This window comes from Boleophthalmus pectinirostris, unplaced genomic scaffold, assembly GCF_026225935.1.
Source record: "Boleophthalmus pectinirostris isolate CB_2022bp ecotype Guang Dong unplaced genomic scaffold, ASM2622593v1 HiC_scaffold_9, whole genome shotgun sequence".
In the NCBI taxonomy this organism is placed as follows: domain Eukaryota; kingdom Metazoa; phylum Chordata; class Actinopteri; order Gobiiformes; family Gobiidae; genus Boleophthalmus; species Boleophthalmus pectinirostris.
Genome location: NW_026571541.1, coordinates 30,180,774 through 30,199,911, shown reverse-complemented (window position 1 = coordinate 30,199,911; position 19,138 = coordinate 30,180,774). Strand labels below are relative to the sequence as shown.

Genomic DNA, 19,138 nt, shown 5'->3' with positions numbered 1-19,138 from the left:
TGAAGACATAGTTTGTGATTTCAGAATAAAAACACAGGCTCTGAGAGAGTGGCAACAGGGGCACAGTAGCTTCTGAAAATTTCCTGAAAACCTCCACCTTTTTAAGTTATTTTTGTTTGCACTTTAAGATTTTATTTATTTATTTTTTGTTATTTTATGGTATTTTTTTACCCCATGTCCTATCAATCATCATTTCATCTTTGCACGGTTTTCCTTATGACCTTTTGTATATAGTTGAGCTATTTTTATGACTAATTTTTCTATTTTATTTTTACTTGTGCATATACATTTATGTAATTATGCCTTATTGACATCAGTAGATTTTTTTGCTACTTACTTAATTTCACTAGTGGATCAATAAAGTTTGTCTAAGTCTAAGTCTATAACACATTACTTCTTACACAGGAGAAACAGCCTCTAACAGTTTTGTTTTTGTTCCTTGTTCCTGTTCAGATCCTGTCCATGGGCATGATGACGGAGTATTACCACTTCTTCTTCACCACGCTGGTGAGTAAAACAGACTCCTTACAAACAGCTTCCTACAAAAAACAATAAATACCTCTGAGCACTTTACATAGACGTGAGCTGAGTGGTTTTGGGCTTATTTTTCTTACAAATGGAACAAAACTCAAGATTAGATGGGTTTGTGGTAGAGATAATTTGGATTTTTTTCAATATCCACATCCAGTGTTTGTCCTGCTGCTGTGACTGATAACCAGTATTTGCTGATATCAATATTTAGCTTTTAAAATACATAGAAAGGCGTACAAATTTATCTTTAAGGTGTGCTATGTAACTTTTCTGTCTGGGGTCTGCTACCTGCTTGTTTCTTAATATGTCATTAATCTGCCTGGAAAAAAGTCATAATTATGAGTTTTAAAGTCATACTTATGGGTTTTAAAGTTGACTCTGAACCAGCCCTTGTCATGCAAGCACAGGGTCATTTTCCTGGAGAGACCGTCCTCCAGGAGCTCAGGACATCTTCACATAGCTCCATATCCTTGTTAACTTGTGAATGTTGTAAAAAAAACAAGAAAGTGAGAGATATCCACACAAATCCCACATGAATGAGTAGGTCCTGGCCGGAAATTGTTGATCTTTGCTGGGCACTTAACACAGGCTACTTTGCGTTGCTCACTGATGAAAGTATGGGCACATAGCAAATAATTTTGAAGACAGTGTGAAGTGAATTAGTAAAATAACTACACATTTTTCCTTGTAGTGGGTTCATACAAGGCTTCTCCAGGAAAATGGTCGCCCCAGCCCACGTGCTTTCATGGCGAGAGCAGGTTCAGAATCAGCTTCAAAAACTCCTAATTATGAGTTTAAAACTAGTAATTATGACATTTAAACTCATAATTATGACTTTCTGTGAGGCTTTTATTTTTTATTTACTGGAGGAAAGGGGCTTCCTTTGCCTGGAATGTTCAACAGTATGACATTAAACAGCTCTACCTCACATTTATTCAATTACAGGTGGTTTTATAGCTCAAAAATACTTAGAAAAAACGACATTCTGACTGTGAGTGGGGTTGCCTCTTCACAGATCTGACCTGTAACTTGATCTGGTTTGGTCTTAATGAAGATAGAATGGTTTAATAGCATACTGTGAAGCATTCCAGACAAAGCAATAACATCTCAATGGAGAAAAGTAACTGATGGACCCTCCACCTGAAATGATACACAATGCATGTTAAGTTGAAGTAAAGATCACAAATTCACTTTTCACTTTTGCAAAAATAACTAAATGTATTTCTCTGAGATATAAAATTATATATTAGATGTTTGTGTATCATACAGCCTTATAACACTCATTTCACTATCTGAAAAACTCTTATTCACTACCATTAATGTTTAGTCTGTAGCATAAATATATATTGTATTGTACTGTATTGTTTTTGATCCATAGCTGAATCATATCAAATATCATATCAAATTGCTTATGATATGAGATTATACTTGGTTATACTTGATGGAAGACATTTTGGAGTATCAGTTTTCTATCTGCTGTGCATTGGGCTGCTCACCCATAAACCTGATTATGTGGAAAGAAAACCGGTGTGTTTTGTAATACTTGGCCAAATTCCATAGTGCTCCCGTTTTTAATCAAGCTCGTCTTTATCCTGGTCACTAGGTCATATCTCCAAAAACAATTTTCAGAAATGAAAAGTGATGTAAGAATACTAAAATCCCTTTGAACAGTATTATTTCTGTATTAAAGTTCTTTATTTTTCATTATTCAATAGTTGTGAGTTACTTTTTGGACACCTTAACACTAATCTTCCACATTTCACAGCTGGAAAGTTTTTATAACTGCATTTTAATAGCTTTAAAGATGCACTATGTAACTTTCTGGTTGGGGGTCCGTCACCTGCTTGGACATGTCATTGCTTTGCCTGGAATTTTCCACAGTACGACATTAAACAGCTCTTCTTCCAATGCAGGACTTGTTTGCCTTGGACCTGGAGCCGTACCGATACAGTGGGGTGAACATGACGGGCTTCAGGCTTCTCAACATCGATGACCCGCAGGTGGCGTCTGTGGTGGAGCGCTGGGCCATGGAGAGGATGCAGGCGCCGTCCAAACTGGAGATGGGCATGATGGAGGGCATGATGACGGTGAGGGTCCTGACCACACCTCTATGTACTGTCTCAGTGTGAAGATATTCTGAAACTACATAAACCACAAAGTTATTAAAACATTTCCCTAAGTTTTTTGGATTATAATCAACCACGTTATGAACATGTGTGAGCCTCTGTCATGACTGTAAAAGGACAGAATGTACAATAATGATTTAGAAATTCATAAACATGAGTCATGACCTATCTGGATCCCTAGATTCAAGGTAAATGTTCAAATCAAATATAGTTTTTACAATTGTAATGCTGATTTATTCTTAATTACAAAAACATTGGACATGATGTTCCATATATTTATGTTATAAATTGTTGGCAAAGTAGTTTGTCAATTGGACAAACATTTATTTATTTATTTCAACCTAAATAAACATTTGTCCAGTTGACAAATTGAATTTCTCCTTTGCCATGGATTCTGCCTGGACGACTGAGGGATTCTACTTGGACTTCAATGCTGAAATCCAGTTGGTTTAAACCTAAAATGCCACTCTCTGATCCGAATGGTCACAGCCAATCATGAGTCAGTGCTAGTGCAGCCTCTGTAGCTCAGTGAGTGAAGCTGGGTTTAGTGGGTTACTTGCAGATTGCCTGTTACACCATCTACGACAACTGTGGTGTGTATTTGGCCAAGGCAGTGCAGTTTCGAGCATGTTCATGTGATGACACGATTAATGCCCTGAAAACCGCTTCAGGTGCTGTAGTGTCAGTGGAAACTTCTTGCAGATTCTTTCGACAGACCCATGCCTCACCCACACACGCACTCTACAGAGGTCAAAGGTCAGTGTGGCAGAGGTCAGTATAACTGGATGCATTGGTTTTAATGACTTTGTAAATCCTGCAGGACCTGCACCAGGACCCGAACCGCACTTGTAATCTATGTAAACCCGGCATGAACTCTGGAGAGCTTTCATATTCCATATAATAATAACCTTTATGTGTCCCTGGTTCATTCAGTTGTGATTGTAGTTACTGAAAACAATAACACCTCAAGCTACTTACCTCTTAATACTTCAATTTTTTGGAACATATATAAGAAAACTGAATCAAAATGTATTTAAAAATCCTTCTTGGACTTTGACTAATTCAAACCAGCTCAACCTAATCAAACAGAATTAACCTTCTGAATAAAAACTACACATTAATTCTGATGTGATTATGTATGACTTGAATAAAAACAACACATTAATTCTGATGTGATTCCGTGTGACCTGTCCCTCCCTCTGCTCGCCGCTCTCCAGACTGAAGCCGCCCTGATGTACGACGCCGTGTACATGGTGGCCACAGCCTCTCAGCGCGCCTCCCAGATCACCGTCAGCTCGCTCCAGTGCCACCGACACAAACCCTGGCGCTTCGGAGGACGCTTCATGAACATGCTCAAAGACGTGAGTGCACCCATGGGCGACTGCTCCCACCCTACATCCCCACCCTCACCACCTCGCGACGGACACAAGCAGTAGAGGAGGATTAGGAATGAGTGAATGAGCAAATGGAAGTGGGCAATATGAGACAACAGGGGTTAGAGTGGTAGTGAGGCTGATTTATAACTAGGAGGTTCGCAGTTTTATCCCGGCTTTTACAAGTGCACTCAGCTGTTGTGTCCATGGGCAAGACACTTTTGACTTGTGTGACTGACTGACACCACACTGTAGATTGTGCGGAGGATTTAAAGAGAATTACAGCCTGGTTCTCACAAGTACGACATAAGGCCAAGTCCATGCATCTAATCGCTCCCTCTCCCGACTTAAGTCACGCACTCTGTCATTCATACAGTAACTATTCATATTCTGCTACAAGACCTCACCATTTTATTTAATTTTAATTTTAGTTTTTTTTATTTAATGGACATTTTAACAAAGAAACAATCGTACAATTTTCAGAATGATCAATGAAAACAAAGTCCAGAATTTATTACAGGAGAGCGGGCATCTGACATAATATAAATACATAATACTTCCAGGTTGAACAAGGGCCAAAACTCCAAAATGACACTACATAATACTAATACTATAATACTTATAATTAGGGGTGTGCAAAAATATTGAAATATCGATATATTGTATCGTTTAATGTGAAGATACAGTATTGATATCGTGGGCTGCTGTATCGATATATCGCCAAGAGTATTTTTTGTGTATGTTTTACTAAATTATTTTGTTACTGGGCTACAGTTTTGTTGCTTGTTTAGAGGAAGGAAACTCGTTTATGCAACACATTTGACATTTTCACTGTTTTGATGATTAAAATGTTTGTGTTTCATATGAACTTTGAATGAGAAGTGGTTTAACAAAGACTTTTAGTATCATAGCCATGATTTTGTCTTTATTTTTAATGAACCGTATTGAATCGATTTGAAATACATAGCACTGAATCGAAAGCTCACTGTATCGAGATATATATCGTATCGGCAACTTCTGAAATACTACTTCTAATCAGACTTATACAAATAAAAGAACACAACATAATTTCGTGAAACAAAGGTTCAAAGTGTCAGAAAAAGATCTTCCTTGTGCGTGAATTACCTCTGCATTCTGGATGGACTTTTGATGACATAAGCAGAGGGATTCTGCTTCATAACTCAGGGCTACTTCTGATTTCTCCAACTTTTTGTTTTCTACTTTTCTTCACAAATTTACTTTTTTATACCCCACCAACCCCACCCACTCACGTCCTACATACACATTACAGGTTAAATATAAATTACTTCTTTTTAATGTCTTTATTGTGTCCTTACTATGAGTGGACTTGCATCTCCACAAACCTGACTCGCACTTGGGCTGGGGAGTGCCTCCTCCTGCTTGTGTCCATGGAAGTGTTGTTCCCTTGGCTTTAATCTTCCACTAAAGATTTTAAGTTTCTCTTTTCATGGAAACTTTTAGGTGATGTGCCTTCTCCAGAAAGTGCTGCTTTAAATATAAAAAGATATAAAGCAAAACTATATATTACTTTATTCAGCAGCTCGTACTAATATATTATATAACTGTAATAATGTGAATAAAATCGGTCAAATCACCATGTGTTTTTAGGAGCCTAGCTAAAATGAGAAAAATAGTTGCTTATTTAGCTGAGATATAATTTATGACAGTAAGCCTGATTTAAGTGTTTTAGGTTTAGTCTAACTTTATTCCACAATGCGTCAGTGCGTATTAGTTTGAATGTATTTAGTTGACCGTACTTTTATTTTTTCATCCTCTTTTTAAATGTCTCTCCAGCTGTAGTGTGTCCTCGCCCCCTCACTGCTGCCTCCTCACATCAAATCCTCTTCCATTACATAACCCCAGACTACATATTTACAACAGGCCAGTGCTCACGAGCCCATTACCCCTCACTTAGTCACTGGTCATTAACATGTGGAGGACTGAGGCAGGTTTGTTGTGCTCCTCTGGCTCAGACGCAGTGGAGCGGTCTGACAGGACAGGTCATCATCAACAAAACAGACGGACTCAGGAAGGAGTTTGACCTGGACGTGATCAGCCTGAAGGAGGACGGCCTGGGCAAGGTGAGGCACGGACCCTAACACACCAAAGCAAAAGGCTGTGACATTAGCAGAGCTCTAAAGAAAACAGACTGGAATTTGGACTGGAGAGCCTGATTCTGGATTCTAAATAAGGTTTTGAGTAAATTTCACTTGACAAATAAAATGATCTACCAATGGAACAGGACTTTTTGTACTTGAAATATGAAAATACATCTTGTTACTCTGAAGATAAGAAAAACAACAACTTTTTGCACTTTGAATCAAAATCGAATGTTGCTTGATTTAAGAAAAAGACACTTACAGTATTCCATTGGTAAATAATTTTACTTGTCAAATTGAATCTTCTCAAATAAAGTCAATTTAATTATCAATTTAAGTCATTTTAACTTACTTAAATATTGTTTTTTACAGTGTGCTTTTTAGTTTGGACTCCAGAAAGGACTCTTGTTGGGCAATATGAAGCCAGATAATGATTACAATTTTGTCATGATTCGTATACACTTTTTAATATTTTCCTGTTGTCTTTAAGAGATACATATAATCTGCTTCTTCTGAGAGTGATTGGTTAATTCAGCTGTGATTCAGTCAAAGTCTTACAAAGGCTGACCAACAGCAGAGTCGATGGTATCACCACAATATGACCAAGAGTTTTAAAGATTTTATCACTATTTCACTATTATTTTATCACTATTTCGTGGACAGGCTTCTTTTCTAGACTTAGGACACTGCTTTTGGCTCGTTTGTGGTCTCTATTCTGCTCTGAACAGAAGACAGGATTTTGGATTCATGTTTTTACCAAAGACTGTGGACTCATCTCTGGTCTGGACTCTGCATTAGACTCTTGGAGAGGACTCTGGAGAGGACTTTAATCAATCAATCAATCAAACTTCAAACTTTATTTATAGAGCCCTTTACAACACTCAACACTTGTGACCAAAGTGCTTCATGATATCGATACAATATAAAACATTTGGACTTTGGTTTGGACTTTAATTTGGACTTGAGTTTGAACTAATGACTCTGATCTGGACTCTGGACTTTTTTCTCTTAAGTCAGGACTGATCTCAGGTCTGGACTCTGGTGGTCCAAGCTTTGTTTGTTGTGACTCAAGATGGGTCTCTAGTCTGGACTCTGGTCTGGCATCTCTAGTCTAAACAAGTCTGGACTCTAGTCTGGACTTTAATCTGTAATCTGGTCTGCTCTCTGGACTGGTCAGGTCTGGTGTGCTGGACTTTAGCTACTCATATATGACAATTTTGCATGTGTTAAATACTTGTCCTTGTTATTTCCACAAGCCGAACCCAGGCACCAACCGTCTGAACAAAGTGTGGAAGAAGGTTTGTATGGAGCTAATACACTTGAGTTTACCCAGGACCCAGTGGTGTTGTGGACTTGTTTACTCTGCCCCTTTCTCTGTCCATAAAATACGAATAGCACTTGTCAGTTCATACAGTAATTTACACAGATTTTAATTTACATATTGATTTAAGATTAGTGATTAACACCTTTGGATCCAAGTAACTTACCATGTAAATGTTAATGATAATATAGATTTTGTGGCACAGTCAGTAACACAGTTGGTAGATCCCAGCCTCAGTTACAATAAAGGATCTGCCGTGTAAAAATCTACTTGACAATAACTTTAAATCAAAATAAAAACTGTATTGGCAAGTGCTAGCTGTCTTCTTTCTGGCATATGGCCCTTCCTCTGATAAAATATTATAATTGTGATCTTCAGTTTCAACATGACTAATTTCTCGTTTGTATTTTTTATATCTAGATTGGAGTTTGGAATTCCAACACTGGCCTTAATTTGACAGAAAACAACAAGGACGCTTCTACCAACGTGACGGACTCTATGGCCAACCGGACACTCATCGTCACCACTATTCTGGTACCAAAAAAACACTAAAAATAGACTTTATAATTAATATTTCATGGGGTGAGAAGCTAAAGGTAACAAGTAAAACACTAGTTCAGATTTAGACCCTTTTCTTGTTTTTTTTTTTTTCCTCCTGTGGTTACATTTAATGAACAATAACTTTTTGAACTTTTTAGAGCTTTCACCAATCTTATGCACTTTTAGGTACTAGTCTTATATCACTGAGTGTGTTCGCATGCGCTTGAGTGTCCTGATTATGAGCCGTAATTATCCTGGGTGTGACAGTATTCTGGATATGATGTTTACATGCAGCCACAGAAACCGGGATACTCATATCCCTGTATACCAGGGCTTTCCAACCTTTTTCCTCCTGTGAGCTACTTTCTGTAAAATGAAAATGCCAGAGAGCTACTAGTTTCAGCGGTTGCCAGAAAGGGGGAAATATAAGAGCCACAGTAAGCCTCAGACGGGGTACAGGTAGAGATCTATAAAACACAACCCATTATCCAGTTATCAGTGTACAAAGTTAGGCATAAAAATATAAATTTACAATGGAAATAGGCATTTAATCAATCAAATTTGAGTTATCCAGCACAATACATATGATTCAGAAATCCCTTGGTGAGCTACTTGGAAGGGGGTGGAGAGATACTGGTAGCTCCCGAGATGCAAGTTGGAGACTCCTGCTGTATACATATGCAGTCAGAGTATCCTGGATATTTAGAGTGGTAACTATGATGTTGACCAGTCGTCCTGGTCTGGCGCCACCTAGTGCCTCCCCTCAATTTAATTTCTCTCCAGCGACTAGGTCAGGTATCAGAATACACAAGACGGTTCGTAAAAAAACCCGGAAGTGTGAGTTGGTCACCAGCCAATCAGCAAAGAGCCAAATATTCTGTGTTGGCAAGGATTCCCAAGATCGAGGATTTAAAGCTGGAACAAAGAGAATGTTTGAAGTTTATCAAGGGAAAAGATGTTATTGTCCTTCTTCCTACGGGATTTGGGAAAAGCTTAATACCAGTTAGCACCGTTGGCGGAGCATTACATACATCACAACCAAATAGTCAGACGGTTTCTATGAAGTGTAACTGGCTGATGAATCAGGCTAGGTAGGACCCATAGCAAAGGAGAAATTCAATTCTGTCAAATGGACAACTTTTTTATTTTTTATTGAATACGTCACACAGCTGCTTCTTCAGTTTTGTTCAGATTTCTGGTGGACACTGCCTTTCATATGCCTCAATAGACCTAGCTAACTAAGATAAACTGTAAATAAGTAGGTGTGTTAGTTTCAGAGTAGTTTCAGTGTAGTTAGCTCCTCACTTCAGGCAGTGTCCTCCAGTGTCTGTCCAAAGCTGAAGAGCTGTGAAATGTAATCAATCAAAAAACAAACAAACAAACAAACAAACAAACAAAAAACAGCTTTTAACCTGTTGACAGAATTTAATTTATCCTTTGCTATGGATAAATAGACTGCTTCATTTTGCAGTTTGTAGGTATAAAATAATATGTTTTAAAAAGCCCTGGTGGGGAAACTTCTTGCTCCTACTGTATTTGTCATTTCAATTTGCATAGGCTTAGTACAGCACCAATGTTGAGAAAATACTATGAGAATATTCCAATAAGAGGAGCCTTGTATCTCATAACCGGGATACTGAAATCAGGATACTGTGTTTACATGGACACACACAAAACCAAAAAAACTCAAAAATGTATTAAGGTTTGATTTAGCTTTTTATCAGTGTCTTTTTTATCTTCATTTTTAGAATTATGCAATATTTTAGCAGCAAATAAAATGTTGCTTCTGATTTTTTGCCTCTGTTCAAACACGCCTGCAGGAAAACCCTTATGTGATGTATAAGAAGTCGGACAAGCCTCTGTATGGGAACGACCGGTTTGAAGGCTACTGCTTGGACCTGCTCAAAGAACTGTCCAACATCCTGGGCTTCTCTTACGAGGTCAAACTAGTGTCTGACGGGAAATACGGAGCTCAGAACGACAAAGGGGAGTGGAACGGCATGGTGCGAGAACTCATCGATCATGTGAGTATGAACACAACACATGAGGCTAAATAAAACCAAAACAGGCAGCTTAAGTCAGTGTTCACTACTAATTGTCAATGTTTAAAGGATCCATATTATGTTATTTTCTGATCTATGTTATAATGTTGTTTCTTCATCACAAACCTCATCCCTGGAGTTGTGTTTTGTTTCATTCACATATGTTTAACACAAAAATCCTGCTTATTCCTCTCTGCATATTTCCTTTTCTGTTTGTTACAACCCTGGAAATGCAAATCTCTATTAGAAAAAAAAGCAAAAATGTAACTGTTAACTTGAAATCTACTAGCCAGGCTGGCGCCACCTTGTGCCTCCGCTCAATTTCATTTCTATCCAGCGAACTAGGTCAGGAATTGGAATACACTAGACGGTTTGCAAGAACCCCAGAAGTTGTAGACCGTGCACCGACCAATCAGTGAAGAGCTGTGAAGCCATGACGTCAAACTCAAGCGCCTGTCTGGGTCCCTTTTGTGGTACAGCACAACAGTAAACAAAGGGGTTGAGATGGATGTAGACGAAGTCCAAACATTCTTGTGTTGACAACGATTTCCGAAGGTTGAGGATTTAAAGCAGGAACAAAGAGAATGTTTGGTGAATTTTATCAAGGGGAAAGACGTTATTGCCCTTCTTCCTACGGGATTTGGCGCATTTACATACATCACGACCAAATAGCAGCGATTGGATAAATAAAAAAGTATCCGTCTACCGTCGAGTGAATGTATCCTAATGCTGCAAGGTCAGACCCGCTGATGAATCAGGCTAGAAAACTACTGCTTCATGGCATCACAAGGTGGAACACAGTATTTTGAGCTTTGGAGATGTAGACAGACATATAATAAAGTGTTACTCAAATATTTGTGAATGAAACAAAACACAACTCCAGGTCTGTTTTTGATGGGGTAACATTAAAACATACCTTAAAGCTCACAGGAGTACATTTTACGTTATCATATTGCTGATTAGCCCTGACAACGCTTTCAAACTTTCATTTTTTTTCCTGAAAGTCTGTGGGAAAAACAAATTATGCGAAATTTACTTCTGGAACTAAGTGGAGGGTGGTTACTGTTGAGATAACGGTGTAATGGGGTCTTTGCTGAAACATCCATGTTCCTCAACTACCTAAACTAAAATCTTTTGAATTGTGAAAATGTACCAGTATGTCTTGACCTAGACTATAGTTAATAGCTCAGGCTGTTCATATGAAACAAAATGACATCTTTTGACACATATTTTCACTTTTGTGTCAAAAAATGAAGTGTTATACAATTGTATAATATGCATAATAGTTGGTAATTGCTAAAACATTGAGCCACAAGACTAATTTGTGGACTCAATGTCTTATAACAAAAAATCTGAATAATTTATGGAATTTATGTTTTGTCATTTATTTTAAAAATTTGTCCTCCTTCTTAGATTACATGGTCAAATTCTCTTCAGTTCAGTTTTAGATAGTTTTTTTGGCTCGTCTTGTCACGATTTGCATTTAGGTTTTGACTATTTTGTTCCAATATTGCTGGTTCAATTGAGTACTGAAAAGAAAAAGAAATAGGCTACATTTAATGTCCAAATAGGTGACTTATGGATCCTTTTATTTCTGGCTCAATTACTGTTTTTCCTTGTTTAAAACTTGAGTAATACGAATTGTTCAGAAAGATACGATCACTCAGTCAACAATAAAATATCCTCATTAATGTTCAGTAATGATCAAATCCACCTTTATTTTGTGATTTATGAATAATGTCTATTGTCTATTGACATTGAAGGTTTGTGAAAATATGTGTAAAATATGTGTATGTGTGTTTGGTGTAGTCAAAGATTGTTCTGAAATAAGTGTAAAGCTATTTTAAAACAGTATTATTCAAGTAGAAGTACAAATTCCTGATCCAAGAAACCTCAAAATATGACTACTGTGTGCTACTACTCATGACATAAACCCTCTGTTGTTTCCAGGTGGCAGATCTGGCAGTGGCGCCCCTCACCATCACCTATGTGCGGGAGAAAGTGATAGATTTCTCCAAACCCTTCATGACTCTTGGTATCAGTATCCTGTACCACAAACCCAACGGCACCAACCCGGGCGTCTTCTCCTTCCTCAACCCGCTCTCTCCTGACATATGGATGTACGTGCTTCTGGCCTGTCTGGGGGTCAGCTGTGTGCTCTTCGTCATCGCCAGGTAAACTCATTTGGGAGATTTGGATGTTTGTCTCGTAGCAGTGAAACGCAATATAGCTATAACTGGTTATTTTGGGCCCCTCAATCATATTTTGTAGTTACACAACAGATTTCCAAACCTTCTGCACCAAACACCACATCTGAAATATTCGTCTTACTAAACTGAGCTAAACCAAGAGTAAATTGGGACTTAGAGCTGCTTTTCCTGATTTTTACTGTCTTAAAAATATGAAAAACAGCTTCAGGTTCATTTTAAACTTTTGCAGTGGTTCAAAATGAATTCCTCACTTACTTTCTGAGCTTTTTTTTTAATTCACCCCCAATATTTTTCACAACTTTCGGCAAGAAGAATTCGTGTATCATTCTTTCATTCGTTTTTCAAAATAAAACCAAAAATAAGAAAACAATAAAACAACAATTTTCTTCATTATTTGTCTTAAAACCAAAATAAAAAAACAGATAATGATTTGTTTTTCAGTTTTTGATTTTGTGTTTAAATGAATAATGAAAAAAACGGATAACGGCCCGTTTCCTGTTTCCGTGACTTAAACTGCGATGCTGGAATGAACCAGGATTGAACCAGGACTAAACCAGGACTAAACCAGGACTAAACCAGGACTGAACCAGGAGTGTCGGGGCCGACTCGGAGGTGTGCCCGCGTAGACTGTTGGGTGATAAGGACTGAGACTGGGACCAGACTGGGACAGGATCAGGACTGAGACTAGGACTGAGACTAGGACTGAGACCAGGACTGAGACCAGGACTGAGACCAGTTTTGTTCTGGTTCAGTCATGGATCAGTCCTGGTTCAGTCTGGCATCTCAGTTTAAGTCACGGAAATGGAAAAACGCCTTTACACAAAGTTGAAAAGTGAAAAAAAAATCTTTATTCATTTCTTCAGTTTGGTTTTGGAGACAAATATTGAAGAAAATTTTCTTATTTTTGGTTTTATTTTGAAAAACGAATGAACTAATGAGACACGGATTAAGAAGAGCGGAGTTTGCCATGACTGTAAAACCAACAACAACTAGCATGCTAACATATTTTGACCTCAAGAGCTGCTTATCGATTATATCTGTACAAGGACAGGACAAATTTAGCTCAGATACATCGTAAAAATCAGGTACAGGGTCTTTAACAAGTGAGACTAAACTAGGGTGAAACGAAGACATAACCATAATGGTTTCAACGATGTTCATCTGGACATTGTTTTTGTGATCAAGATGTTTTGGCGCCATCCAGAATTATTATTATATTATATTATTTTCAATTTGGAGCTCTGGGGTTTATCCTAACCTGAGTCCAGCCACAAATGGAGAACTTTTAGAGTGAAACTGACATGCCCTTGTTTACTTCCTACCAACATCTTGCTTCTAAGGTTAAGGATTATTTATGTAGCACATTTAAAAACAGACTGTACCAACCCAAAACAGATAAAAACTAACTGATTAAATAAGAAAAAACACAAGTAAACACAATAAAACAAGGCTAAGAACACAGATAAAACTATAGAAAATAAACTTGAGTTAAAACCCAGTGTAAAAGTAAAAGTACATTTTCAGCAGCGTTGTAAACTTTCCAGGGAATTAGCAGCTGTAATGTGTAATGTTGACCTGCGTGTTCTGCCTGGAATGTGCAAAATAAGCAATCGGATCATGAAGAGATTTATAAACAAATAATAAAATCTTAAACTAGGTCAAAATTAGGATTATGTATTATGATTGTGTATTTAGCAGCACCTAATATTTCACATAGACATTGTAAGGTCCAAACATTTGTGAAACCAAACTTGTTCCACTTTTAGAAATGTCTGAAAAGCGAAAGAATCCACAGAGAGCGATCCAAGTGCAATTGAGGACATACAATACATACAGAAAGGAGAACTTTAACATGCAGGTGACAGGAGGTCAAAAAGCTGTTTGGCTCCACTCCACTTTCATGATGCACCTTCACTCACCTTAAATAAGGAGCCATAGACCACAAAATAATACAAAAAATAAACATTTCTTAAGTAAACTTATGATTAACATTAGCAATAATTAATTGAAAGAAAGAAACAAACAAACAAAATAAGATTAATTATCTCAGTAATGAAAAAGGCTCCAACAGACATTTACCTGTAGACGACTTAACGAATAAATAACCCCTCTTGTCCTGCAGGTTCACCCCATACGAGTGGTACAATCCTCACCCGTGTAACCCAGACTCCGACGTGGTGGAGAACAACTTCACCCTCATCAACAGTGTGTGGTTCGGGGTGGGAGCTCTGATGCAGCAAGGTAAAGTCTTTGCGCATTCACAGTCACTCAGCAGTCACCCCTCCAGCTCGGCCTTACCTTTGTGCCTGCTCATGTTCCAGGGTCGGAGCTGATGCCCAAAGCGCTTTCCACCAGGATCGTGGGGGGGATCTGGTGGTTCTTCACGCTCATCATCATCTCCTCCTACACTGCTAACCTGGCTGCTTTCCTCACAGTGGAGAGGATGGACTCACCCATAGACTCTGCAGACGATCTGGCCAAACAAACTAAGATTGAGTACGGTGCTGTGCGAGACGGATCCACCATGACATTCTTCAAGGTATTGTCATCCTCCTCTTCTGATCAAAATTTAGCTAAAAAGAGAGAGTCCAGAGAGTCTAATTTGGCCTGCGAGGGGACTCTGACATTTTAAGAAGAATCTATTTTGATTGAATTTTGTACTGAAAAGACGGCCAGGAGATGAGGAGGAGGCCAATTGTCTGTCTGTTTCCCAATATTTCAAGTAAATTCAATCAAAACATTTTCTGTGCAAACTGTCATTAGGTCTGGCCCTCGACCTGCTAATGTGCATTCATTTTGGCCTTCTGAAATAACTTTGGGCACCCCTGATTAGCATGTTAATATGAGTATAAGTCCTAGTCTCAGGGCTCAAATTGAGTTTAGCCTTGTGACTCCATTTATGTATTTAGATAAGTAAATGATGATTGCACACTGATGATTTTGTGGCCTATAGCACAGATGGCATGGCATTATTATGTGCTAATGAGCAGTGGGAGCAGGGTATAAGCAGCATAGAGACATTTGTTCATAGTAGATGGACTGTACATGTACTGCTGCCTGGGATGCCCAATACGCTCATGTACAATACCTTATGTGTGGTTTGGAACTTAAATACAGTCTGCACATTTGTGGGGAACCTGGTCAGTGTGGTCAGAAGCAGAGGGCAGATTAAAAAAATGTCCTTTTCACCAACACAAATCATTTATTCAAGTTCACCTTGGCACTGTGGCAGAAAAAGAAATAATACATATTTATAAAAAATAACTGTGCTCAAATCAGGTCAAAAGCAACAGAAATGAATGAAACTAAGAAAAAAAACATGTACCAGGTAGGGTTAGGGTAATACGGTATCACGGTATCATGCGGTATCAAAAAGTAGCAACGGTATCAGTTTCATTACTGTCATTAAAAAAATCTGCAGCACATATGGACCTAATATAATATTATAATTTATTGATACCTACATTTGTTTACTCAGCACAAATGAATGTGTGGTTGTATTTTCAATTTAATGCTATCACGATTTAAAACTAATAGGATCTATAATGTTTCTTTTAACTGCGTGGGGAGATGACGTTTGATTAGTTTCGTTCCATTGTCAGGATGGTCCCCCCTCCAAAAAATACTAGTATTTCTGCAATTTGGCATTTTTGGCTTTAGGCACACATAAGTTTTACAGAAATGAAACTTAAAACCACATGGCTCATTTGCATAAACTATAAAGCGCTGATCCTGAGAATCCTGAGAAGGTTTAACAGTATTGGAAATTTAGATACCGCCCAACCCTAGTACCTGGCTACACTGAGGCTCTTGAAAGGCTGAACTGAACTGATTTCATAGTTTTCCCGCAGGACGTACCTCCCTCCAGGTCAGTACAAACACACACAGGTTAGATATCATGGCAACTTTACTTGTCTCTAAACTTAACCATTTAATTTGTTATAAGAGCCTTAAGCATAAAAGTTCTTAAAATAAAGTATAAACACTGAAATATCTAAATCAAGTGAACCAAATCCATAAAACTAAAAAGAACTGAAACCGATTCTCCCCTCCACATGGTCTGGCCCAAAACCGGCTCTTCTTTTGTCTCCAGACCATGTGGAGTAGCAGGTGAGCTGGTAAGTGTCTGAAATGTTTAACAAAATTGAACAGTGTGAACTAAATAAAATATATTTAAGGTAAAGGAATTAAACAAAGACTAAATAAAACAAACCTGGGATAGTTGTATTTATGAGCTGAACTGATTATTGATAAATGAAAAGGAAAGTGAGTATAAAGGCACAAAGGCTCTTTGTCACAACAATATCAGACGGGTGTGATTGACAGACAGAGTTAGTAGTCAGAGAAATACTTTTGATATGAACGTTCTGTCCAACTTGGAAGTAAACCAAAACAAACACAGAGGACTGAGAAACAGGGCAGATTTATGCAGAATGAACGAACGAAACACTTATAAGTCTATTAAAAAAGTCTCATTTCAGCAAAAGCAAAGTTTCTGAATTATTCCATGTATTGAATGTTTCAGTGAAAATACTAAGAAAGCTGATATTCTCTGATTTTGCCCTGACAGAAATCTAAGATCTCCACGTACGAGAAGATGTGGGCGTTCATGAGCAGCAGGAAGAACACAGCTCTGGTGAAGAACAACCGGGAGGGCATCCAGCGCGTCCTGACCACAGACTACGCCCTGCTCATGGAGTCCACCAGCATCGAGTACATCAGCCAGAGGAACTGCAACCTCACCCAGATCGGAGGGCTCATAGACTCCAAGGGCTACGGCGTCGGGACTCCCATTGGTAACACACACTCACACACAAACACAAACACTTTTCTACTGCAAAACATCTCCTCTGGCTTTAAGCAGATTCACTGTGAACCTGCCATGATTTGGTCTGACTGTTTTGTTCAGACCAAATCAGACACCTTTTCTATTACAAACACCACATACTTAAAATTTTAATATACTGTGAGTGGGAAGTGTGTTCCCCAGAGACAATTGTTTTCATTTAGGTCTTGTTTGAACCCCCAATCCTCTGTTTGATTTAGTTTGATTTTACTTTTACTGGTACTGGCAGATGTAATTTTGAGAACTTTGAATCATTCTAAATATATGTTAATTTTGTCCTAATTTTGGCATTGTCAGTTGTCAGTGGGGCAATGACTGTTTTAGTTCAGGTTTTTATGTGGTGGAGACAGGAGATAGAGATAGGAGGTAAGTGGCGACGACATAGATACAACTCTGACTACGTTAATGATGAGCAAACATCAAAGTTAAAGGTGCTGTACCTGATTTTTACTGCCTTAAAAATGTGAATAAAGATTTTTTAACAGTTTGGAGTGGCCCAAAATTAGTCTACACTTCTCTTCTCAAGTTCCTAATTATTTACTATACTATAAACTATTTACAATAAACTCAGTGAATAATTATTAACAAGTAGCATGAATTAGATGAAGAAAGCACACAGCAGATTTTTTTGACCTCAAGAGCTTCTTATATAATATATATAAAATCTAATCAAACTTTATTTATCACGCCGTTTCCTGAAAAATTTGACATGATGCGCTTTGCCACCATTAAAAACTATCCTATGCGCTTTTCCACCCAACCACCATATATGCACATATATGCACTGGAGCAAAAAACATTGGGGCGACAGTAGCTCAGTGAGTGGTCAGATTTACTGACCCAAACTGACTGGTGTGATTCCAGCTTCCTTGGTCAAGACACTTAACTCACCTCGTCCCCTGGTGTATGCATGTGTGTGGACGGGTGAATGGTTTCTTGATGTAAAGCGCTTTGAGTGCCTTGAAGGTGAAAAAGCGCGATATAAAAATGTGACCATTTACCATTTTACCAATTACATTTTGTTCAAATACCTGGGAAATATGGATACCTAAATTTGAATTGTATGTTTTCAGGCTCGCCGTACAGAGACAAGGTGACCATTGCCATCTTGCAGCTGCAGGAGGAGGGCAAACTGCACATGATGAAGGAGAAGTGGTGGAGAGGGAACGGCTGCCCAGAGGAGGACAGCAAAGAGGCCAGCGCTTTGGGCGTGGAGAACATCGGGGGCATCTTCATCGTGCTGGCCGCCGGTCTCGTGCTCTCCGTGTTTGTGGCCATTGGAGAATTCATCTACAAGTCCAGGAAGAACATCGACATCGAGGAGGTGAGCGTGGGCCAGTGTGAATGGCATCACAAATATTAACCACAGAACACACACACGGACCGAAAGGCAAAAACCGCACTTGAAGAAGAAGTTTGAATGTGGCTTCTGCACTGTTACAATCAATAAGGATTTCCTACAGTTTAGTGTTTGAGTAGTTCTCAAGTACTCTTTTTAGGCCGATTCTTAAAAACTGGAACAGCTGGCCAGTAATTGTGAATATGTTTGTCCCCTAATGTAATGCCGAACGGAAATACGGATATACGGACATACGGATGTACGGATATATACGAATATACGGACCGAGAAGGCAACACTGGAGCCCCCACTTGAAGAAGTTTGAATGTGGCTTCTGCACTGTTACAATCAATAAGGATTTCCTACAGTTTAGTGTTCCAAGTAGTTTTGAAGTACTCTTTTTAGGCCGATTTTTTAAAACTGGAAAAGCCAATAATCGTGAATATGTTTTTTTCCCCTAATGTATGAGTTTGTGTGGAACAGACAAACTATTTTTGGAGATTCAGGCCCTTTTTGGAACGGTACGACTGGCCTGGTTGTCACTAAAAGCCCTCGGATCTTTACGTTGAACATCTACACTTTTTTGACCATTTTGGCCTTCTGCCGTTTTTTTTTTTTTTTTTCTTTTTCAAAACAAGTGTAGCGTTATTTTGTGTGTGTTATGCCACGTTTATTATAACATGGGTAAGT

General features: G+C 38.4%; 1 protein-coding gene across 1 annotated transcript in view; it reads left to right on the top strand.

The window, feature by feature from the left end:
• The window catches only part of LOC110175100 (glutamate receptor ionotropic, kainate 1), a 45,652-nt gene extending 26,769 nt beyond the window's left edge, over positions 1–18,883 (top strand). Inside the window, 13 exon segments of the mRNA XM_020941215.2 lie at positions 454–507; positions 2,445–2,618; positions 3,875–4,018; positions 6,025–6,132; positions 7,407–7,448; positions 7,892–8,005; positions 9,832–10,035; positions 12,004–12,227; positions 14,386–14,504; positions 14,585–14,802; positions 16,834–17,059; positions 18,183–18,433; positions 18,578–18,883. Coding sequence (XP_020796874.2) covers positions 454–507; positions 2,445–2,618; positions 3,875–4,018; positions 6,025–6,132; positions 7,407–7,448; positions 7,892–8,005; positions 9,832–10,035; positions 12,004–12,227; positions 14,386–14,504; positions 14,585–14,802; positions 16,834–17,059; positions 18,183–18,433; positions 18,578–18,643 — 1,944 coding nt within the window. The 3' untranslated portion in view covers positions 18,644–18,883.
• The last annotated feature ends 255 nt before the right edge of the window (positions 18,884–19,138 follow it).